At 38.1% G+C, this 17,354-nt stretch overlaps 1 protein-coding gene across 3 annotated transcripts in view; it reads left to right on the top strand.

Moving 5' to 3' along the window:
- The window catches only part of LOC128663841 (chloride channel protein ClC-Kb), a 437,573-nt gene that overhangs the window by 145,549 nt on the left and 274,670 nt on the right, over positions 1-17,354 (top strand). Inside the window, exons 1-2 of one of the 3 annotated variants that reach the window (XM_053718371.1) lie at positions 3,786-3,899; positions 4,749-4,975. In XM_053718371.1, coding sequence (XP_053574346.1) covers positions 4,849-4,975 — 127 coding nt within the window. In that variant the 5' untranslated portion in view covers positions 3,786-3,899; positions 4,749-4,848. Of the gene's footprint in view, positions 1-3,785; positions 3,900-4,748; positions 4,976-10,029; positions 10,681-17,354 lie in introns of those variants that run through there. The other 2 variants (XM_053718370.1, XM_053718372.1) reach the window with 2 other exon arrangements.

Below are 17,354 nucleotides of genomic sequence, written 5' to 3' on the forward strand. Positions count from 1 at the left end.
GATGGAGCTGCTTCGCGCCAGATGGATGAAGATAGAAGATGCCGTCTGGATGAAGACTTCTGCCGGCTTAGCTGAGGACTTCTGCCGCTTCGTTGAGGATGGATGTCCGGTCTTCAAAAAACTGTAAGTGGATCTTCTGGGGTTAGTGTTAGGTTTTTTTAAGGGTTTATTGGGTGGGTTTTATTTTTAGCTTAGGGTTTGGGCAGAAACATAGCTAAATGCCCTTTTAAGGGCAATGCCCATCCAAATGCCCTTTTCAGGGCAATGGGGAGCTTAGGTTTTTTAGGTAGGTTTTTATTTGGGGGGTTTGGTTGTGTGGGTGGTGGGTTTTACTGTTGGGGGGGTGTTTGCATTTTTTTTACAGGTATAAGAGCTGATTTCTTTGGGGCAATGCCCCAAAAGGCCCTTTTAAGGGCCATTGGTAGTTTATTGTAGGCTAGGGTTTATTTTTTTTGGGGGGGGGCTGCTATTAGATTAGGTGGTGTTTAAATATTTGATCTTTGTTTTTAATTTTGTGCAATTTAGTGTTTTGTTTTGTTTTTTAATTTAGTTAATTAATTTTGTAATTGTAGTGTGTAAGGTGTAAGGTTAGGTGTTAGTGTAACTCAGATTAGGTTTTATTTTACAGGTAAATTTGTATTTATTTTAACTAGATAGTAAATAGTTAATAACTATTTACTAACTAGTCTACCTAGTTCAAATAAATACAAACTTACCTGTGAAAAAAAATAAAACCTAAGATAACTACAATGTAACTATTAGTTATATTGTAGCTAGCTTAGGGTTTATTTTACAAGTAAGTATTTAGTTTTAAATAGGAATTATTTAGTTAATGATAGCAGGTTTTATTTAGATTTATTTTAATTATATTAAAGTTACTGGTGTTAGGGTTAGGGTTAGACTTAGGGTTAGGTTTAGGGGTTAATAACTTTAGTATAGTGGTGGCGATGTTAGGGACAGCTGATTAGGGGTTAATAACAGTAATGTATGTTGCGGCGATGTTAGGGACAGCAGATTAGGGGTTAATAATATTTAACTAGTGTTTGCGATGCGGGAGTGCGGCGGTTTAGGGGTTAATATGTTTATTATAGCGGCGGCGATGTCGGGAGCGGCAGATTAGGGGTTAATAATTTTATTTTAGTGTTTGTGATGCGGGAGGGCCTCGGTTTATGGGTTAATAGGTAGTTTATGGGTTTTAGTGTACTTTTTAGAACTTTAGTTATGAGTTTTATGTTACGGCTTTGTAGCATAAAACTCATAACTACTGACTTTCAGGTGGCGGAACGGATCTTGTAGTTATAGGGTGTACCGCTCACTTTTTGGCCTCCCAGGCAGACTCGTAATACCAGCGCTATGAAAGTCCCAGTGAAAAAGGACTTTTGGAAAGCTGCGGTAGTTACGTTGCATTACTGCCAAAAAGTATGCGGTACACCTAAATCTGCAAGTCTCGTAATACCAGTGGTAGTGAAAAAGAGCCTTAGCACTGCTTTTTCACTCATACCACCAAACTCGTAATCTAGCCGTAAATTATTTAATAATATCTGTCATAATTTAAGTGTCCGAGACATTTGTAGATATAGAAACCCAAATGATATGAACTTTACTTGTCTATCCAGGGCTCATATAACACATTCCAGTATAGACATATTTCTTACATCAGATTAGATTATCACCAATATAACAAAATCTAACATACATCCCATAATGATCTCCGATCACGCTCCCATAGGTATAGAATACGGGAAAAGATTAAGGAAATTAATTTGTTTGCTTTCCCTAGATATTTAACGACAAATTAACGGCCAGATTACGAGTTTTGCGTTAGGAGCTGTGCGGTGCTAACAAGCAGTTTTTTTCTCACCGCTTTCTTAACTGCAGCCCTGGTATTACGGGTTTTTACAAACCTGGCGTTAAAAGGCAAGAAGTGCCTTTTAACCCCTACTCCTAATCTTACACTTATTAACCCCTATCTGCCGCCCCCGACATCACCGACACCTACATTATATTTATTAACCCCTAATCTGCTGCCCCCAACATCGCCGACACCTACATTATATTTATTAACCCCTAATCTGCCAACCCCAATGTCGCCGCAACCTACCTACACTTATTAACCCCTAATCTGCCGCCCCCAACGTCGCGACCACTATATTAAATTTATTAACCCCTAATCCTAAATCTAACCCTAACACCCCCTAACTTAAATATAATTTAAATAAATCTAAATAAAATTACTATAATTTACTACATTATTGCTATTTAAAACGAAATACTTACCTATAAAATAGACCCTACGCTAGCTACAATATAACTTATAGTTACATTGTAGCTATTTTAGGGTTTATTTTTATTTTACAGGCAAGTTTGTATTTATTTTAACTAGGTAGAATAGTTATTAAATAGTTATTAACTATTTAATAACTACCTAGCTAAAATAAATACAAATTTACATGTAAAATAAAACCTATCCTATGTTACACCTAACACTACACTACAATTAAATAAATGACCTACATTAAATACAATTAAATAAATTAAATTAGCTAAATCACAAAAAAACACACTAAATTACAGAAAATAAAAAACAAATTACAGATCTTTAAACTAATTACAACTAATTTAATAGCCCTATCAAAATAAAAAAAAGCCCCCCCCCCCAAAATAAAAAAACCCTAGCCTAAACTAAACTACCAATAGCCCTTAAGGGCATTGCCCCACAGAAATCAGCTCTTTTTCCTGTAAAAAAAAATACAAAAACCCCCCAAACAGTAAAACCCACCACTCACACAACCAACCCCCAAATAAAATAACTAAAAAAACCTAAGCTCCCCATTGCCCTGAAAAGGGCATTCGGATAGGCATTGCCATTAAAGGGGCATTTAGCTCTATTGCAGGCCCAAAGCCCTAACCTAAAAAATAAACCCACCCAATACACCCTTAAAAAAATCCTAACACTAACCCCTAAAGATTCACTTACCGGGAGAAGTCTTCATCCAAGCGGCAAGATGTCCTCAATGAAGCCAGCAGAAGTGATCCTCCAGACGGGCAGAAGTCATCATCCAGATGGCATCTTCTATCTTCATCCTTCCGGCGCGGAGCGGGTCCATCTTCAAGACATCCGACACGGAGCTTCCTCTTCCAACGAAGTCTTCTTGCTGAATGAATATCTCTTTAAGTGACATCATCCAAGATGGCGTCCCTTAGATTCCGATTGGCTGATAGAATTCTATCAGCCAATCGGATAGAATACACCCTGTTTTTTTAATACCCTGTTTAAAAAAAAAAAAACACCCCAAAATAAAATAACCCTAATCTATAATAAACTACCAATAGCTCTTAAAAGGGCCTTTTGTAGGGCATTGCCCTAAAGAAATTAAATACAAATATAGAAATAAATAAAGCTCTTTTGCTAAAAAAGAAAAACAAACACCCCCTAACAGTATACAAACCCCTATCTACCCATTGCCCAGTGTCATGATACAATCATGTGGAGTAGTTGATACCTGGATTGGCTACTCAGCAAAGGTGGTATTGTCTCAGCCTGGAAGGGGTTAAGGTGAACTGTTTTTTCTGTGTGTGTGAAATCTGCTTTCAGAAGGCTGTAAGCTGAGATCTCCCCCCCCCCCCTTCCTTCCCCCTCCTTAGAATAGTGCTGTTAGTGTAACTGTGTAGGAATGCAGAACGCTCCTCCCCTTGGATACTGATAGTGGGAGCTAAGACTTGTTTGCAATTGGTTGAACTCTGTAAATCATAACCAGGGCGTTGTCTTTGACAAGACAAAGAGAATTTGATTCAAGTATGCAAGAGAAAGAGTTTTTAGGCAGAACTGCCCTGGGGACTGAAGTGACTAACATCTGGAATGGCAGCTCTCCACATATCTAAAGGAACTTGGTAATAAGGTAGATATTGTGTGTAATTCTATTCATGTCCCATTTTGAACTGTAGCTTTGCATTTGTATGTTATTTAGAATGTCTTTATAATTTTGCACTGTGTAACCTGTATTGATATTTTTGTTATTAAACGCACAGAAAATCTCATTCTGTCTTTTGGGCTCTAATATCCGAATTCACACTCCTGTTGAAACAAGGTTAAAGGCACGTTATACCAAATTGTTAAATAGTGTGATTTTTTAGGGGTTCCCCAAACCTCCCCTTTAATTTAAAAGTTTTGGTGGTGGCAGCAGAGAAATTGTTAGAGCGGTGTGGACCGGATGTAGGGTTAATGTGGTGTCTCTTTTAAGGTCCTTTTGCAGAGTTGCAAGGATAAGGGAACTAGAGCTGTGTGCCATTAACCCCTTCATGCCCCCACCCCTCTATTGTGACGCTGGGAAGGTTTGATTAGTCACACCCGGAAAAGGGCATGTGTAAGGGCATTCAGCTCTTTTGCTGCCCATTAAAAATAAAAAAAATGGCTATTCTAAAAAAAAAAAACTACCCCAAAAAGAAAAAACAACATTACACAAAATAACAAATGAATTATACAAAATAAAAACAAACACCCCCTAACATTACAAACCCCACCCCCCAAACCCACAAAATTAAAAAACCTAACTAAAAAAAACGAATCTACCCATTGCCCTGAAAAGAGTATTTGTATGGGCATTGCCCTTAAATGGACATTCAGCTCCATTACTGCCTTAAAAGGGCATTCAGCTCTTTTAAGATTGCCCAATAGCTCTAATCTAAAAAAAATCACCCCAAAAAACCTTAAAAAAACCTAACTCTAACCCCTCTTTATATATTCACAGTTTCTGAAGTCCGGCTTGAACAATCTTCATCCGAGCGGCTCCATCTTTATCCAGGCGGCGCCATCTTCATCCATGTGGCCCCATTTTCATCCATCGAGGGATGGGCATCTTCTTCATCCCTGCAGAGGCGGAGTGGTCGATGCGCAGAGGCGGAGGTCCAGATGAAGGTCCAAGGCGGAGGTCCATCGATCCGACTGTCCACCACACACTGAGGATTCAAATGCAAGGTACTCCTTTTACACTGGGGGTACCAATACAATCCTATTGGCTGTTTAAATCAGCCAATAGGATTTAAGCAGCTCTCATTCCTATTGGTGGATTCGTTTGTATTTAGTTTTAAATAGGTATTATTTAGTTAATAATTGTAACTTTAATTTAGGTCTGTTTTAATTATGTTAAAGTTAGGGGGTGTTTGGTTTAGGTTTAGGGTTGGGTTTAGGGGTTAATATAGTTTAATTTAGGTTGTTGCAATGTGGGGGCCGGCGGTTTAGGGGTTAATAGGTTTAGGTAGTGTTAGCGATATGGGGGGCAGTTTAAGGGTTAATAGGTTTAGTTAGTGTCGGCAATGTCGGGGAACGGCAGTTTAGGGGTTAATACTTTATTTAGTGATTTAGTTAGTGTTGATGATGTTTGGGAATGGCGGTTTAGGGGCTAATAGGTTTAGGTAGTGTTGGCAATGTGGGGAGGTGTGATTTAGTGGTTAATAGGTTTAGTTCATGTTGGTGATGTTTCGGAACAGTGTTTTAGGGGTTAATAGGTTAAGTTAATGTTGGCAATGTCGGGGACTGGCAAGTTAGGTTAATAGCTTTATATAGTGATTTTGTTAGTGTCGGCGATGTCGGAGAACTGCGGTTTAGGGTTAATAGGTTTAGTTAGTGTTGGTGATGTGGGGGGTGCGGTTTAGGGGTTAATAGATTTAGGTAGTGTTGGCAATGTGAGGGGTGTGTGGTTTAGGGGTTAATAGTTTAGTTTGTGTCGGCAATGTCTTGGAATGGCGGTTTTGGGGTTAATAGGTTTAGTTAGTGTCAGCGATGTTTCGAAACATTGTTTTAAGGGTTAATAGGTTTAGTTAGTGTTGGCGATGTCGGGGAACAGCAGTTTAGGGGTTAATAGCTTTATTTAATGATTTAGACCTAGAGTTAGTGTCAGCGATGTGCGGTTTACATTAGGGACAATGAAAAATTCCGAATATGAATAATGGATTCCAAAAATTCGAAAACTAATTCATTCATTTTTTTTAATTTTTCGGGATGTGCCGATTCGGAAATTCGGATGCATTCAAATCTCAGAATCTTCCAAAATTCGGCCGAAAAACTAATTCTGACGAAACGAAACGCACATGTCTAATATATAATATGTACTGTGTGTATATATATATATATATATATATATATATATATATATATATATATATATATATATATATATATAAATAACAAATAACTCATTGTGTAGTTCATTAACAAATCTAGATAGGCCCAGAGGCTTGTTTTCCCATAGAAAACCTCTGAATTACATTGTTTCCAATGCAGCAAAGGATTATGGGTAAGATATGCAAATTAAGTACACAATGACACACCTTTTTACTTCAGTCTGCTTTTCAGCAGGTTCCCTTTACGCCAAAGTATCGCTGTTCACACAGCTTATAAACTTTGCTAGGGTTAGTGCAGTGATTCATAAACATCCCAGGACAGACTTTTTCGTGGTTGTTGCCACTCATCAGCTGGGAGAAGGTTAGAATCACTGCTGGGTGAAGTTGATTCCGGGCAGAATACAACAACATTTTAAATTAGGGGGAGATAAAAGGCGAGTTTAAAATCCTCCACTACGCACAAAATATAGAAAAAATAACTCATTGTGCAGTTCATTAACAAATCTAGACAGGCCCAGAGGCTTGTTTCCCACAGAAAACCTCTGAATTACATTGTTTCCAATGCAGCAAAGGATTCTGGGTAAGATATGCAAATTAAGTACACAATGACACACCTTTTTACTTCAGTCTGCTTTTCAGCAGGTTCCCTTTACGCCAAAGTATCGCTGTTCACACAGCTTATAAACTTAGCTAGGGTTAGTGCAGTGATTCATAACCATCCCAGGACAGACTGTTTCGTGGTTGTTGCCACTCATCAGCTGGTAGAAGGTTAGAATCACTGCTGGGTGAAGTTGATTCCGGGCAGAATACAACAACATTTTAAATTAGGGGGAGATAAAAGGCGAGTTTAAAATCCTCCACTACGCACAAAATATAGAAAAAATAACTCATTATGTAGTTCATTAACAAACTTCTTGCCGCTTGCTCTCTCAGTTTGGAGCATCTACTGCTTCTTCCACTTGGATCTGACACTTTCTACCTTACTGCAAAGAGCCTTTCCACGCCCACAGGGGTGACTTAGCTTTCCATCACTGGTCCAGTCGACATCCCTCTGCCCCACAACACACAACAGTAGCTGAACAAGTGTGCATGCGCAAGTGATTCGGCTGTGTGAGAAGTGCATCCATAACTATTCAATGGCGCGGCCGATTAATAGAGGCAAGACGATGCGGTAGGGTCTTGGAACAGCAGATTCAGTGAGGGGGCAGTCATAAGAATAGACAGTAAGAAAAATAAATAACATAGTAACATAGTAGATAAGGTTGAAAAAATACCGAAGTCCATCAAGTTCAACCTATACAAATCTAAAATACTTACAAAAAGCTCCAGTTAAGCTTAAATAACCCCACTACTACTAACATATACTAGCAAATAGCATTTCAATAAATTAACAGCAATATTAGAGTAGTACCGTGACCCTTGGTGAAGGATTACATTAACTGCCTTTTTAGCCAATTCTGTTCTGTTCTTAAGGACAAAAAAAATAGGCAAATGCTATAGAAATAGGGGCATATTAACATGGCCGTGCCTAGGGTGGCAAATTTGGGGGGGGGCAGCACTTTTGGTGCACTGCACTAGTGTGTGTGAGACTTGAGTGTAAAATATGATATACTTAAAAAAATTGACTTGGTCGGTCCGGCTTGCATAACAAATCAAACAGTGGTAACTCTGCATAACAAATCAAACTGTGGTAGCTCTGCATAACAAATCAAACAGCGGTAGCTCTGCATAACAAATTAAACAGCAGTAGCTCTGCATAACAAATCAACCAGTGGTTGCTCTGCATAACAAATCAACCAGTGGTTGCTCTGCATAACATATCAAGCAGTGGTTGCTCTGTATAGCAATTCAAACAGAGGTAGCACTGTATAACAAATCAAACAGTGGTTGCTCTGCATAAAAAATCAACCAGTAGTTGCTCTGCATAACAAATCAAACAGTGGTAGCTCTGTATAACAAATCAAACAGTGGTAGCTCTGTATATCAAATCAAACAATAGATTGGAGCTGCTGCATAACAAATCAAACAGTGTTAGCTCTGCATAACAAATCAGGCAGTGGGTAATCTGCATAACAAATCAGCCAGTGGTTGCTTTGCATAACAAAACAGCTAGGTGTAGCTTTGCATAACAATTCAAACAGTGATAGCCCTGTATAGCAAATCAAATAGTGGATTGGTACTGCTGCATAACATATCAGTGCTAGAGCTGTATAAGAAATCAAGCAGTGGATGCTCTGTATAGCAAATCAAACAGTGGTAGCTCTGTATAACAAATCAAACAGTGGTAGCTCTGCATAACAATCCAACCAGTGGTTGCTTTGCATAACAAATCAGCCAGTGGTAGCTCTGCATAACAAATAAAACAGGGATAGCTTTGTATAACAAATCAAACAGTGGATTGGTACTGCTGCATAACAAATCAAACAGTGGTAATTATGCATAACAAACAAGCCACTGGTTTCTCTGTATAACAAATCAAAAAGTAGATTGGTACTGCTGCATAACAAATCAACATGCATAACAAATCAACAAGTGGTTGCTCTGTATAACAAACCAAACAGTGGATTGGTCCTGCTGCATAACATATTAACCAGTGGTAGCTCTGCATAACAAACCAGCCAGTGGTTGCTGGAACATCAAGTCTAAGGCTAACAGCCCTTAAAGGGACACTGAACCCAAATTTTTTATTTTGTGGTTCAGATAGAGCATGTTATTTTAAGCAACTTTCTAATTTATTCCTATTATCAATTTTTCTTCTTTCTCTTGCTATCTTTATTTAAAAAAGAAGGCATCTAAGCTTAGGAGACAGATATTTTTTGGTTCAGAGCTCTGGACAGCACTTGTTTATTGGTGGATGAATTTATCCACCAATCAGAAAGAGCAACCCAGGTTGTTCACCAAACATGGGCCAGGATTTAAACTTACATTCTTGCTTTTCAAATAAAGATACCAAGAGAATGAAGAAAATTTGATAATAGGAGTAAATTAGAAAGTTGCTTAAAATTGAATGCTCTTTCTCAATAACGAAAGAAAAAAATTGGGTTCAGTGTCCCTTTAAAATGAAATATTGAATGTGCACAGTTCTGTCTCCCTACCTTCTTCCTTCTTCACAGTAAAGTGTTTTTAACACTTTAACTTATGTGCCACCAACTTGACTAGTCTGATCTCATATGTAAATAGTATAAGACATAATATGAATTTAAGGAGAGAAATACAGTTTTTATGTAATTGATTGGGTATACAGTTTATACCTACATATAACTAAACTTGTTTCAAATATGAAAAGAAAAAATATATAATAAACTACATAATTAGGGTTCTTATTCTCTCTGTCCATTTGCAGTATGTTGCAGACAATCGTAAAGTCATCAGTGTTCAGCTGTGCCTCTAACTTACCTCATATTAAAATATTATATGACATAAAAATTGCATATATGGATTTAGTTGTATTAAAATGAGAACACACCTTCCTCAGGGTTAAAGTTTGGGTATAGAATTTAGACCTACATATAAATATATTTGTTTTAAATATGGAAAGAAAATAAATATGTAATAAACTACAGATGTATGGTTTTTACCCCTTCTCAGTTTGCAGTATAGAAACAATTTGGATTGCCTAGGGCAGCACAAGACCTAAATATGCCACTGTATAGAAACTATGCTGTCAGAGCACATAGCTCTGTTCTGCCCTATAGCTAGTGTAGTATAAGATCTCAGAACTGGAACTATAATTAGTGCAGCTTGCTAAATTTTCAGATACTGCAAGTGCATAACAGCAACATATTGCAAACAATTCCATGGAAAGACTTGTGTTAAGGTATAGTAAACAAGTTGTGACACATTTCCTTAATGTTATATCATGCAAGAAATGTGAAAATGCAGGGTGTACGCGAATGAAAATAAAGACAGTGGAGAAAACTGCAGCCTGTATGAATGCGAGTACTTTCAAACATAGACAGTGTCATACTCTGCAAGGGAGCAGGTTCAGGATTTGGGAGCAGTTGTGCAGAGGTGTCAGGTTCTGGCTTAAAGTTGTGTTTTGTCTGCGTGTCTTTCCTTTTTGAAAACATCAAGAAACAAAAGGTGGAGTCCCAGGTTGATGAAATAAAAACAGTTCTTTATTAATTTCTTTAAAAGTTAAGTTCAAGTGAGACACAGCTCACACGGTCACAAAATCAGCCAAAAAAGTGTGGAGAAATGAGCGTAGCACCAATGGCTTACATGTTTCGGCTGAATGCCGTAATCATAGCCTAAGGTGCTACACCTGAGTGATCTTTAAGAAAGGTAAAAGACAATCTGGTTGGCTAAAACACTACAAGGATTAAAAATGTACGCCCATTTAAACACGTCTAGCATGCACATTGAAGTTAACCCTATGTATGCCATAATATGTTAAAGCAAGAGTTGTTAGATGATAGAAAGTATGAAGAAATGTGGGATGTAAAGGTGTATAAGAAGAGGTTATGAAAAAATGGTGAAAAAGAATAGTGAAGAAGAAAGGGAAAAGAGGCTAGAGAGCAACCGCACGGCACATTATCTCTGAAAAAGACAGACAGCGTGGTTAGTAAAATTAACCTGTTAAGGACATGAAATGCTTATATTAGAGGCTGGATACAACCACAATACATGAGGCAAAAGCCAATGTAGAATAATAGTAGATATAAACATAAACATAGTAACAAATAATGTCCACACTATAAACTATGACTAGCACTGCCAATGTTGCAATAAGAGAGAAGAAAGATAAAGAAAGAAAAAGAAAAGAAAAGAAAAGAAAAAGAGCTAGAACAGATTTAAATGTATATATATATATAAGAATATATTCATATATAGATAGCTATGTCACATGAATCATGTAAATATCACAACTGGACCGCTATGTAATAAATCATGTAGCTATAACTGCACTATATTATATATAGCGCATAGTACCGGCAATGCAAGCAATACAAAGCATGTGATCATAAGCAAAAGCTAGTTAGAGAGTAAAAAAGAAAAAAAGAAAGAAAAAATGTGTACACATATATATACATGTAAGCACCTTAAGAAACTGTCAGGGTACATAGGAATGTATCAGAGTGTGTAAGTGAAACAGTCAAAAAAATTATCGTATAAATAGTCATATGAATTTACTCCCAAAAATTGATCAATTTAAATTTGGAGTTTAGACCTTGGGGAAGTCTGGTTTTTAGTTGAAAAATCCAAAAGGTTTCACGTTTAGCTAGGACTCTATCTATATCTCCCCCTCTAATAGGGACCTTGGCTTTTTCAATAGCTGTCCACCTAAACGAATCAAGGCAGCAGTTGTGTTTAGTGGCAAAATGTTGCACTAAAGGAGTTGTAGCCGTACCCCTTGTTAGGGAGGAGATATGTTCTCTTATTCTAGAGTTAACATCCCTAGACGTGAGACCAACATATTGAATGTTGCAAAGAATGCAGGTGACAAGGTATATGACGTTGGTGCTGGTACAATTTAAACAAGATTTAATAGGATAAACAGTCCCTGTTACAGTTGATCTGAATTCTGTCGTAATTTGTGCATAATCACATGGCTTACACTTTTTGTGTCCACATCTATACATGCCCTGATGTCTCAGCCAAGAGCTAGTATGTTGTGTGGTTGGTCTAAGTTGTGTCGGTGATAGAATTGAAGCCAAAGTGGCACATTTTTTGTAAGAGCATCTAATGCCATTTTTTACTACATCAGTGAGCTTGTCATCTGCAATTAGGAGGGGAAAATGTTTTTTGATAATATTGCAGACTTCAGGGTATTGAGCACTATACCCCGTTACAAAGTAAATACCCTGAAAGTTGCTGTTGGTATTCTTGCATTTATCAAGTAACATTGACTGTCTGGGGATGAGATTAACCTGTTGCCTTGCCTGTTTAATGTGTCGTTTAGAATATTGTCTCGATCTCAGTCTATTTTCTAATAGGCTAGCTTCATGTTCAAAATCTTCCTCTCTGCTGCAGTTCCTTTTTATACGCATAAATTGGCCTTTCGCTACAGCATAAGCGGTGTTGGTGGGATGACAAGAGGTGGCGTGTAAAAGTGTATTGCCTGATATTGGTTTGCGAAAGACCTTAGTAGAGATTGTGCCATTATAGTTACCAGTGAGTGTGAGGTCAAGATAGTCTATATTGACTGGATCAGAAGTAAAGGTGAAACTTAAGTTCAACTCGTTCTGATTCAGCCAGGAGACAAATTTGGGCACATCCTCTGAAGGACCAGACCAGATACATAACAGGTCATCTATATATCTCTTGTAGAAATATATAGATGACCTGTAAGGATTAATGTCTCCATAGATGCAGTTAATCTCCCAGAAGCCTAGGTAGAGATTAGCATATGAGGGGGCAAATTTTGCCCCCATTGCTGTACCCCTTTTCTGAAGGTAAAAGTTTGACTCAAAGCAAAAGAAATTGTGAGTAAGTAAAAATTCTAATACACGAATGATAAAGCTTTGGAAGTTCTCAGTCTAATCTGTATAGTTGGCTAAAAAGAATTTTATAGCCATGATACCTTCTGAGTGGGGTATAGAGGAGTACAAGGAAACTGCATCTATAGTAACCCATATAAAGTTGTCATTCCACTTATGCTTAGCCAATAGGTTAATGATATGTTTTGTGTCCTTGGTAAAGGATGGTAAAGTATTCACCAAAGGCTGCAGTATAGTGTCAAGCCAGGATGAGAGTCTTTCAAGTAAGGAATCAACCCCACTGACGATGGGGCGACCCTTAACATTAATTAAAGATTTATGAACTTTTGGAAAAAGGTGGAACATGGGTGTCTTTGGATGTTGTACATACAGACATGAAGCAGTCTGTTCATTAAGAAACCCATGTTCAACACCATCATCCAAAATCTCAAGGAGATCCTTCTTAAATCTAGCTGTGGGATTAGTAGTCAGTGGAGTGTACTCTTGTGGATTATCCAATTGGCGGTGTGCCTCTGCCACATAATCAGACCTATTTAAAACAACAATGCTGCCACCTTTATCAGCCGGGGCGTATGACAATATTCGTGTCATTTTGTAATGTACTCATTGCATTTCTTAGTCTAATGGGCAAATTTTGGGTATAACCTGTAGGATTATCATTAAGAGTTTGTAAATCTCGTTCCACCCGAGAATGAAATGTCTCTATTATTTGGCCTCTAGACTGGATGGGATAGAATTTAGACTTGTCTTTAAAGGTGGCAGCATTGTTGATAGTACCCTGACTAAAAGAAGATTCAGAGTATAAGTGCTGTAAGTTTAGGACATCACAGGCCTCAGTAAAGGACTCTGTGATGCGTGAATTAGAGACTGAACTATCACTATAAGATGTGCATTCTAAGGTGTTGGATGAAAAATGCTTTTTTAAAGTGATATTTCTGATGAGACGATTAACATCTATCATTGTCTGAAATAAGTCAAATTTAGCTGTAGGGGCAAAACCCAGTCCTAGGCTAAGCAATTCTAGCTGATCTTTGTTAAGCTGAAGGGAAGATAGATTAATAACTGAATCTACTTGTATTTCGTTTGAGTGCGGTTTCCTCTCACTGGATACCTGTCTTGGTTGTGTAAATTGGTGTGTCGTGGGACCCCTATCCCCTGTGGCATCTGTCCTAAGGGAAAAACCTGTTCCAAGGTTGATTGATCGCACATACTGTTGTTAGTACCCATATGTGTATAAGGAGTATATGAGTGGGTATTTGCATTAGTCGCAACATATTTGGTGCTGGATGCACCCATTTGTCTTTTATCTGTAGGGTTTGTACCCTGTGCAGTAGCATTTACAGAAGATGTGGGTGGAGGAGCTGTTTTTAATATACCTGGCTGCTGATTGGTTATTGTATTAGTTCGTGTAAGTGTATCTACCTCTTCCTCGCTAGCAGAGAGATTTTCATCTGAAGATTTATCAGATCTGTCTGTATCACTGTCTGTGAACGTTACAGATTTGTTGTGTCTATTGCGATTTCTACGTTTACTTTTCTGTTTATTAGATTTCGGTGTATTGCGTCTGTATTCCCTACGTTGTTTTTTATTCCATAGATAAACCGAATCCTTAGAGTAATCAGTCTTATCTCTAATGAATTTGACATGTTTGTTTTCCATTATCACCTGTTTACCCTTAGCTAGAGATGTTTGTAAAATAGCATCAAATCTAGAAAAGTCAGGATCTGTACTACGTTTGTTCAGTTCTAATTGTAATGTATCAATCTCACTTTTGATGTCATTAAGATGTTGTGTTCTAATTTGGATTAATAACTGCATAAGTTGTAATGAACAATCAGATAATACATTATTCCATGCATTCACAAAATCTTTGTCATTGATATCAACCTCAAAAGTGGGAAACTTTAAAATTCGCAAACCCCTTGGGATCATTTTAGCTTTTATATAAGATTGGAATGTCCAAATGTCCCATTGTGCTTTAATTTCCTTGAATAAAAGATTTTCCAGGGATTCAAACAGTGTAGATAAGGAAAAAGTCCCTTGAGCATCAGAGAAAATCTTTGCACATTCAGTCTCTGTGTAAACTCTTGCTGTGGCTGACATAAGGGAGTAAAACTGTGGCTGAGTTGTGCCTTCCATGTTCTATGTTATATGGAACAAGGCTCAAATTGAAAAATGAAACTCCTCAGATCTGTACCTCAGTGTATAGAGTGTCCCATCAGATGGATAGATAGATGTAACTGCTGGCAAATATCACACATATGGCATAAAGTGAAATCCCGGGTATCACCAGTTAATACCCAAAAGCAACATAAGCAAAGGAGAAATGGTTAACACTTATGTCCGTGTGTGAGCAAATTAGGCCAAATCAGGCACCGGACTGAGTCGACAAACACACCCCCAAACAGTACATATATGAGCCAATATGCGAGGTGTACCTTAAGCACTGAAGAGAGAAATCCTGTATATGAACGGAGGATATCCGATGGCAGCGTGTCTGCCGACTTCTCTTACTTCCGCCGCCTCTATGCAAAACCCGGTCTGCAGCTCTGTAGACGTCACCGCGTGACGAAAAAAGGGTGTGTGTGTTGAAGGTCTGTATATTAAAGGCCAATTTATGCGTATAAAAAGGAACTGCAGCAGAGAGGAAGATTTTGAACATGAAGCTAGCCTATTAGAAAATAGACTGAGATCGAGACAATATTCTAAACGACACATTAAACAGGCAAGGCAGCAGGTTAATCTCATCCCCAGACAGTCAATGTTACTTGATAAATGCAAGAATACCAACAGCAACTTTCAGGGTATTTACTTTGTAACGGAGTATAGTGCTCAATACCCTGAAGTCTGCAATATTATCAAAAAACATTTTCCCCTCCTAATTGCAGATGACAAGCTCACTGATGTAGTAAAAAATGGCATTAGATGCTCTTACAAAAAATGTGCCACTTTGGCTTCAATTCTATCACCGACACAACTTAGACCAACCACACAACATACTAGCTCTTGGCTGAGACATCAGGGCATGTATAGATGTGGACACAAAAAGTGTAAGCCATGTGATTATGCACAAATTACGACAGAATTCAGATCAACTGTAACAGGGACTGTTTATCCTATTAAATCTTGTTTAAATTGTACCAGCACCAACGTCATATACCTTGTCACCTGCATTCTTTGCAACATTCAATATGTTGGTCTCACGTCTAGGGATGTTAACTCTAGAATAAGAGATTTGGCCTAATTTGCTCACACACGGACATAAGTGTTAACCATTTCTCCTTTGCTTATGTCTTTCCTTTTTGGCATAATTAAACAGGTACAAGGTTTTAGGAAATAAAGGTGATGGTTTAATTCATAGGATAATTAGCAATGCAGAGATATGCAATTAGATAAGGCAATGTCTATAGGCTGTAGTATTAGTCAGGAATACAGATCTTTGTAATAACAGGCAGGATACTTGCATATGCTGTAGATTGGAACTGTGTAATAACAGGCTGGAATGCAGATCTTTGTAATAACAGGCAGGATACTTGCATATGCTGTAGACTGGAACTGTGTAATAACAGGCATGAATGTAGAGCTTTGTATAACAGGCAGGATACTTACTTGCATATGCTGTAGACTGGAAGTGTGTAATAACAGGCAGGAATGCAGAGCTTTGTATAACAGGCAGGATACTTGCATATGCTGTAGATTGGAACTGTGTAATAACAGGCAGGAATGCAGTGCTTTGTAATAACAGGCAGGATACTTGCATATGCTGTAGACTGGAACTGTGTAATAACAGGCAGGAATACAGGGCTTTGTAATAACATACAGGATACTTGCATATGCTGTAGACTGGAACATTGTAGTAACAAACAGGAATCTTACATAGACTGCAAACTGGAACTCTATAGTATCAGGTAACAAACAAGCAAAAGTACCTGAGTCAGTCTTTAGGAAATAGAGAATTAGGCAAGATCAATTGCCAGGAAATCAGTCCAAAAACGAAACACAGTGCCAAGGGAATATCCAGAAGGTAGTCAGGAAATGAAGCAGAAATCAGGAACCAGGAAATCAAACAAATCTGTGTTTCACTCAGGAAACAGGACCAGAGGGTCTTTCAGAGTATAACACTCAATGTCAAGGACCAGAACTGCCAGCAAACCTCCCAGATATAGTACGCTGCTGATTATCTGATTTGTTTCAGCTGGTAAGCAGGTGGAGCCAGAGAGCCAAAGTTGCAGCAAACAGAAAACCCCAATATTCTTAGCCTGTGATCAAGCCGTTTGGTGGCAGAGAGGCAAGACAACAGGCTGGGAAAGAACAGCAGCAGAAATAGAAACAGGTCCCAGGTTCAATTCAAGGCTGGGTCACGACAGACAGTGACTAAATTATCATGTCAAAAAAACAATTGCGTTATAGAAAGATTACAAACTGGCTATTCAACAAAACATTCTGTTATATTAACAAGAGTTCAGTATTAAACAGTCGTTTCAGTCTCCAGTATGTCCCTTCAGCCAATATCTCTTCTGAGTCTTAAACTTTGCACTGAATGAATCCATGATATTGCACCTCCTTTTACTAAGAAAAGAAGGATCATGTGAAGTGCAGTACAACCGCATCAGATATCTTCCACGAATGCACCATCTCAAAATTTCTTAGGGCCAGTATGATTCCTCCCTACACACCATGCATTTTCATACTGTGTGTCTAATAAGATTTGGAGCTGCATGGAGGTCCAACGTGTCAAAGTCATAGGAAAACACTGAAGATAAGTGCTCTGTTGATCCGTCACAAAGGGTTCCA

Source organism: Bombina bombina, chromosome 6, assembly GCF_027579735.1.
Source record: "Bombina bombina isolate aBomBom1 chromosome 6, aBomBom1.pri, whole genome shotgun sequence".
NCBI classification, from domain to species: Eukaryota; Metazoa; Chordata; class Amphibia; order Anura; family Bombinatoridae; genus Bombina; species Bombina bombina.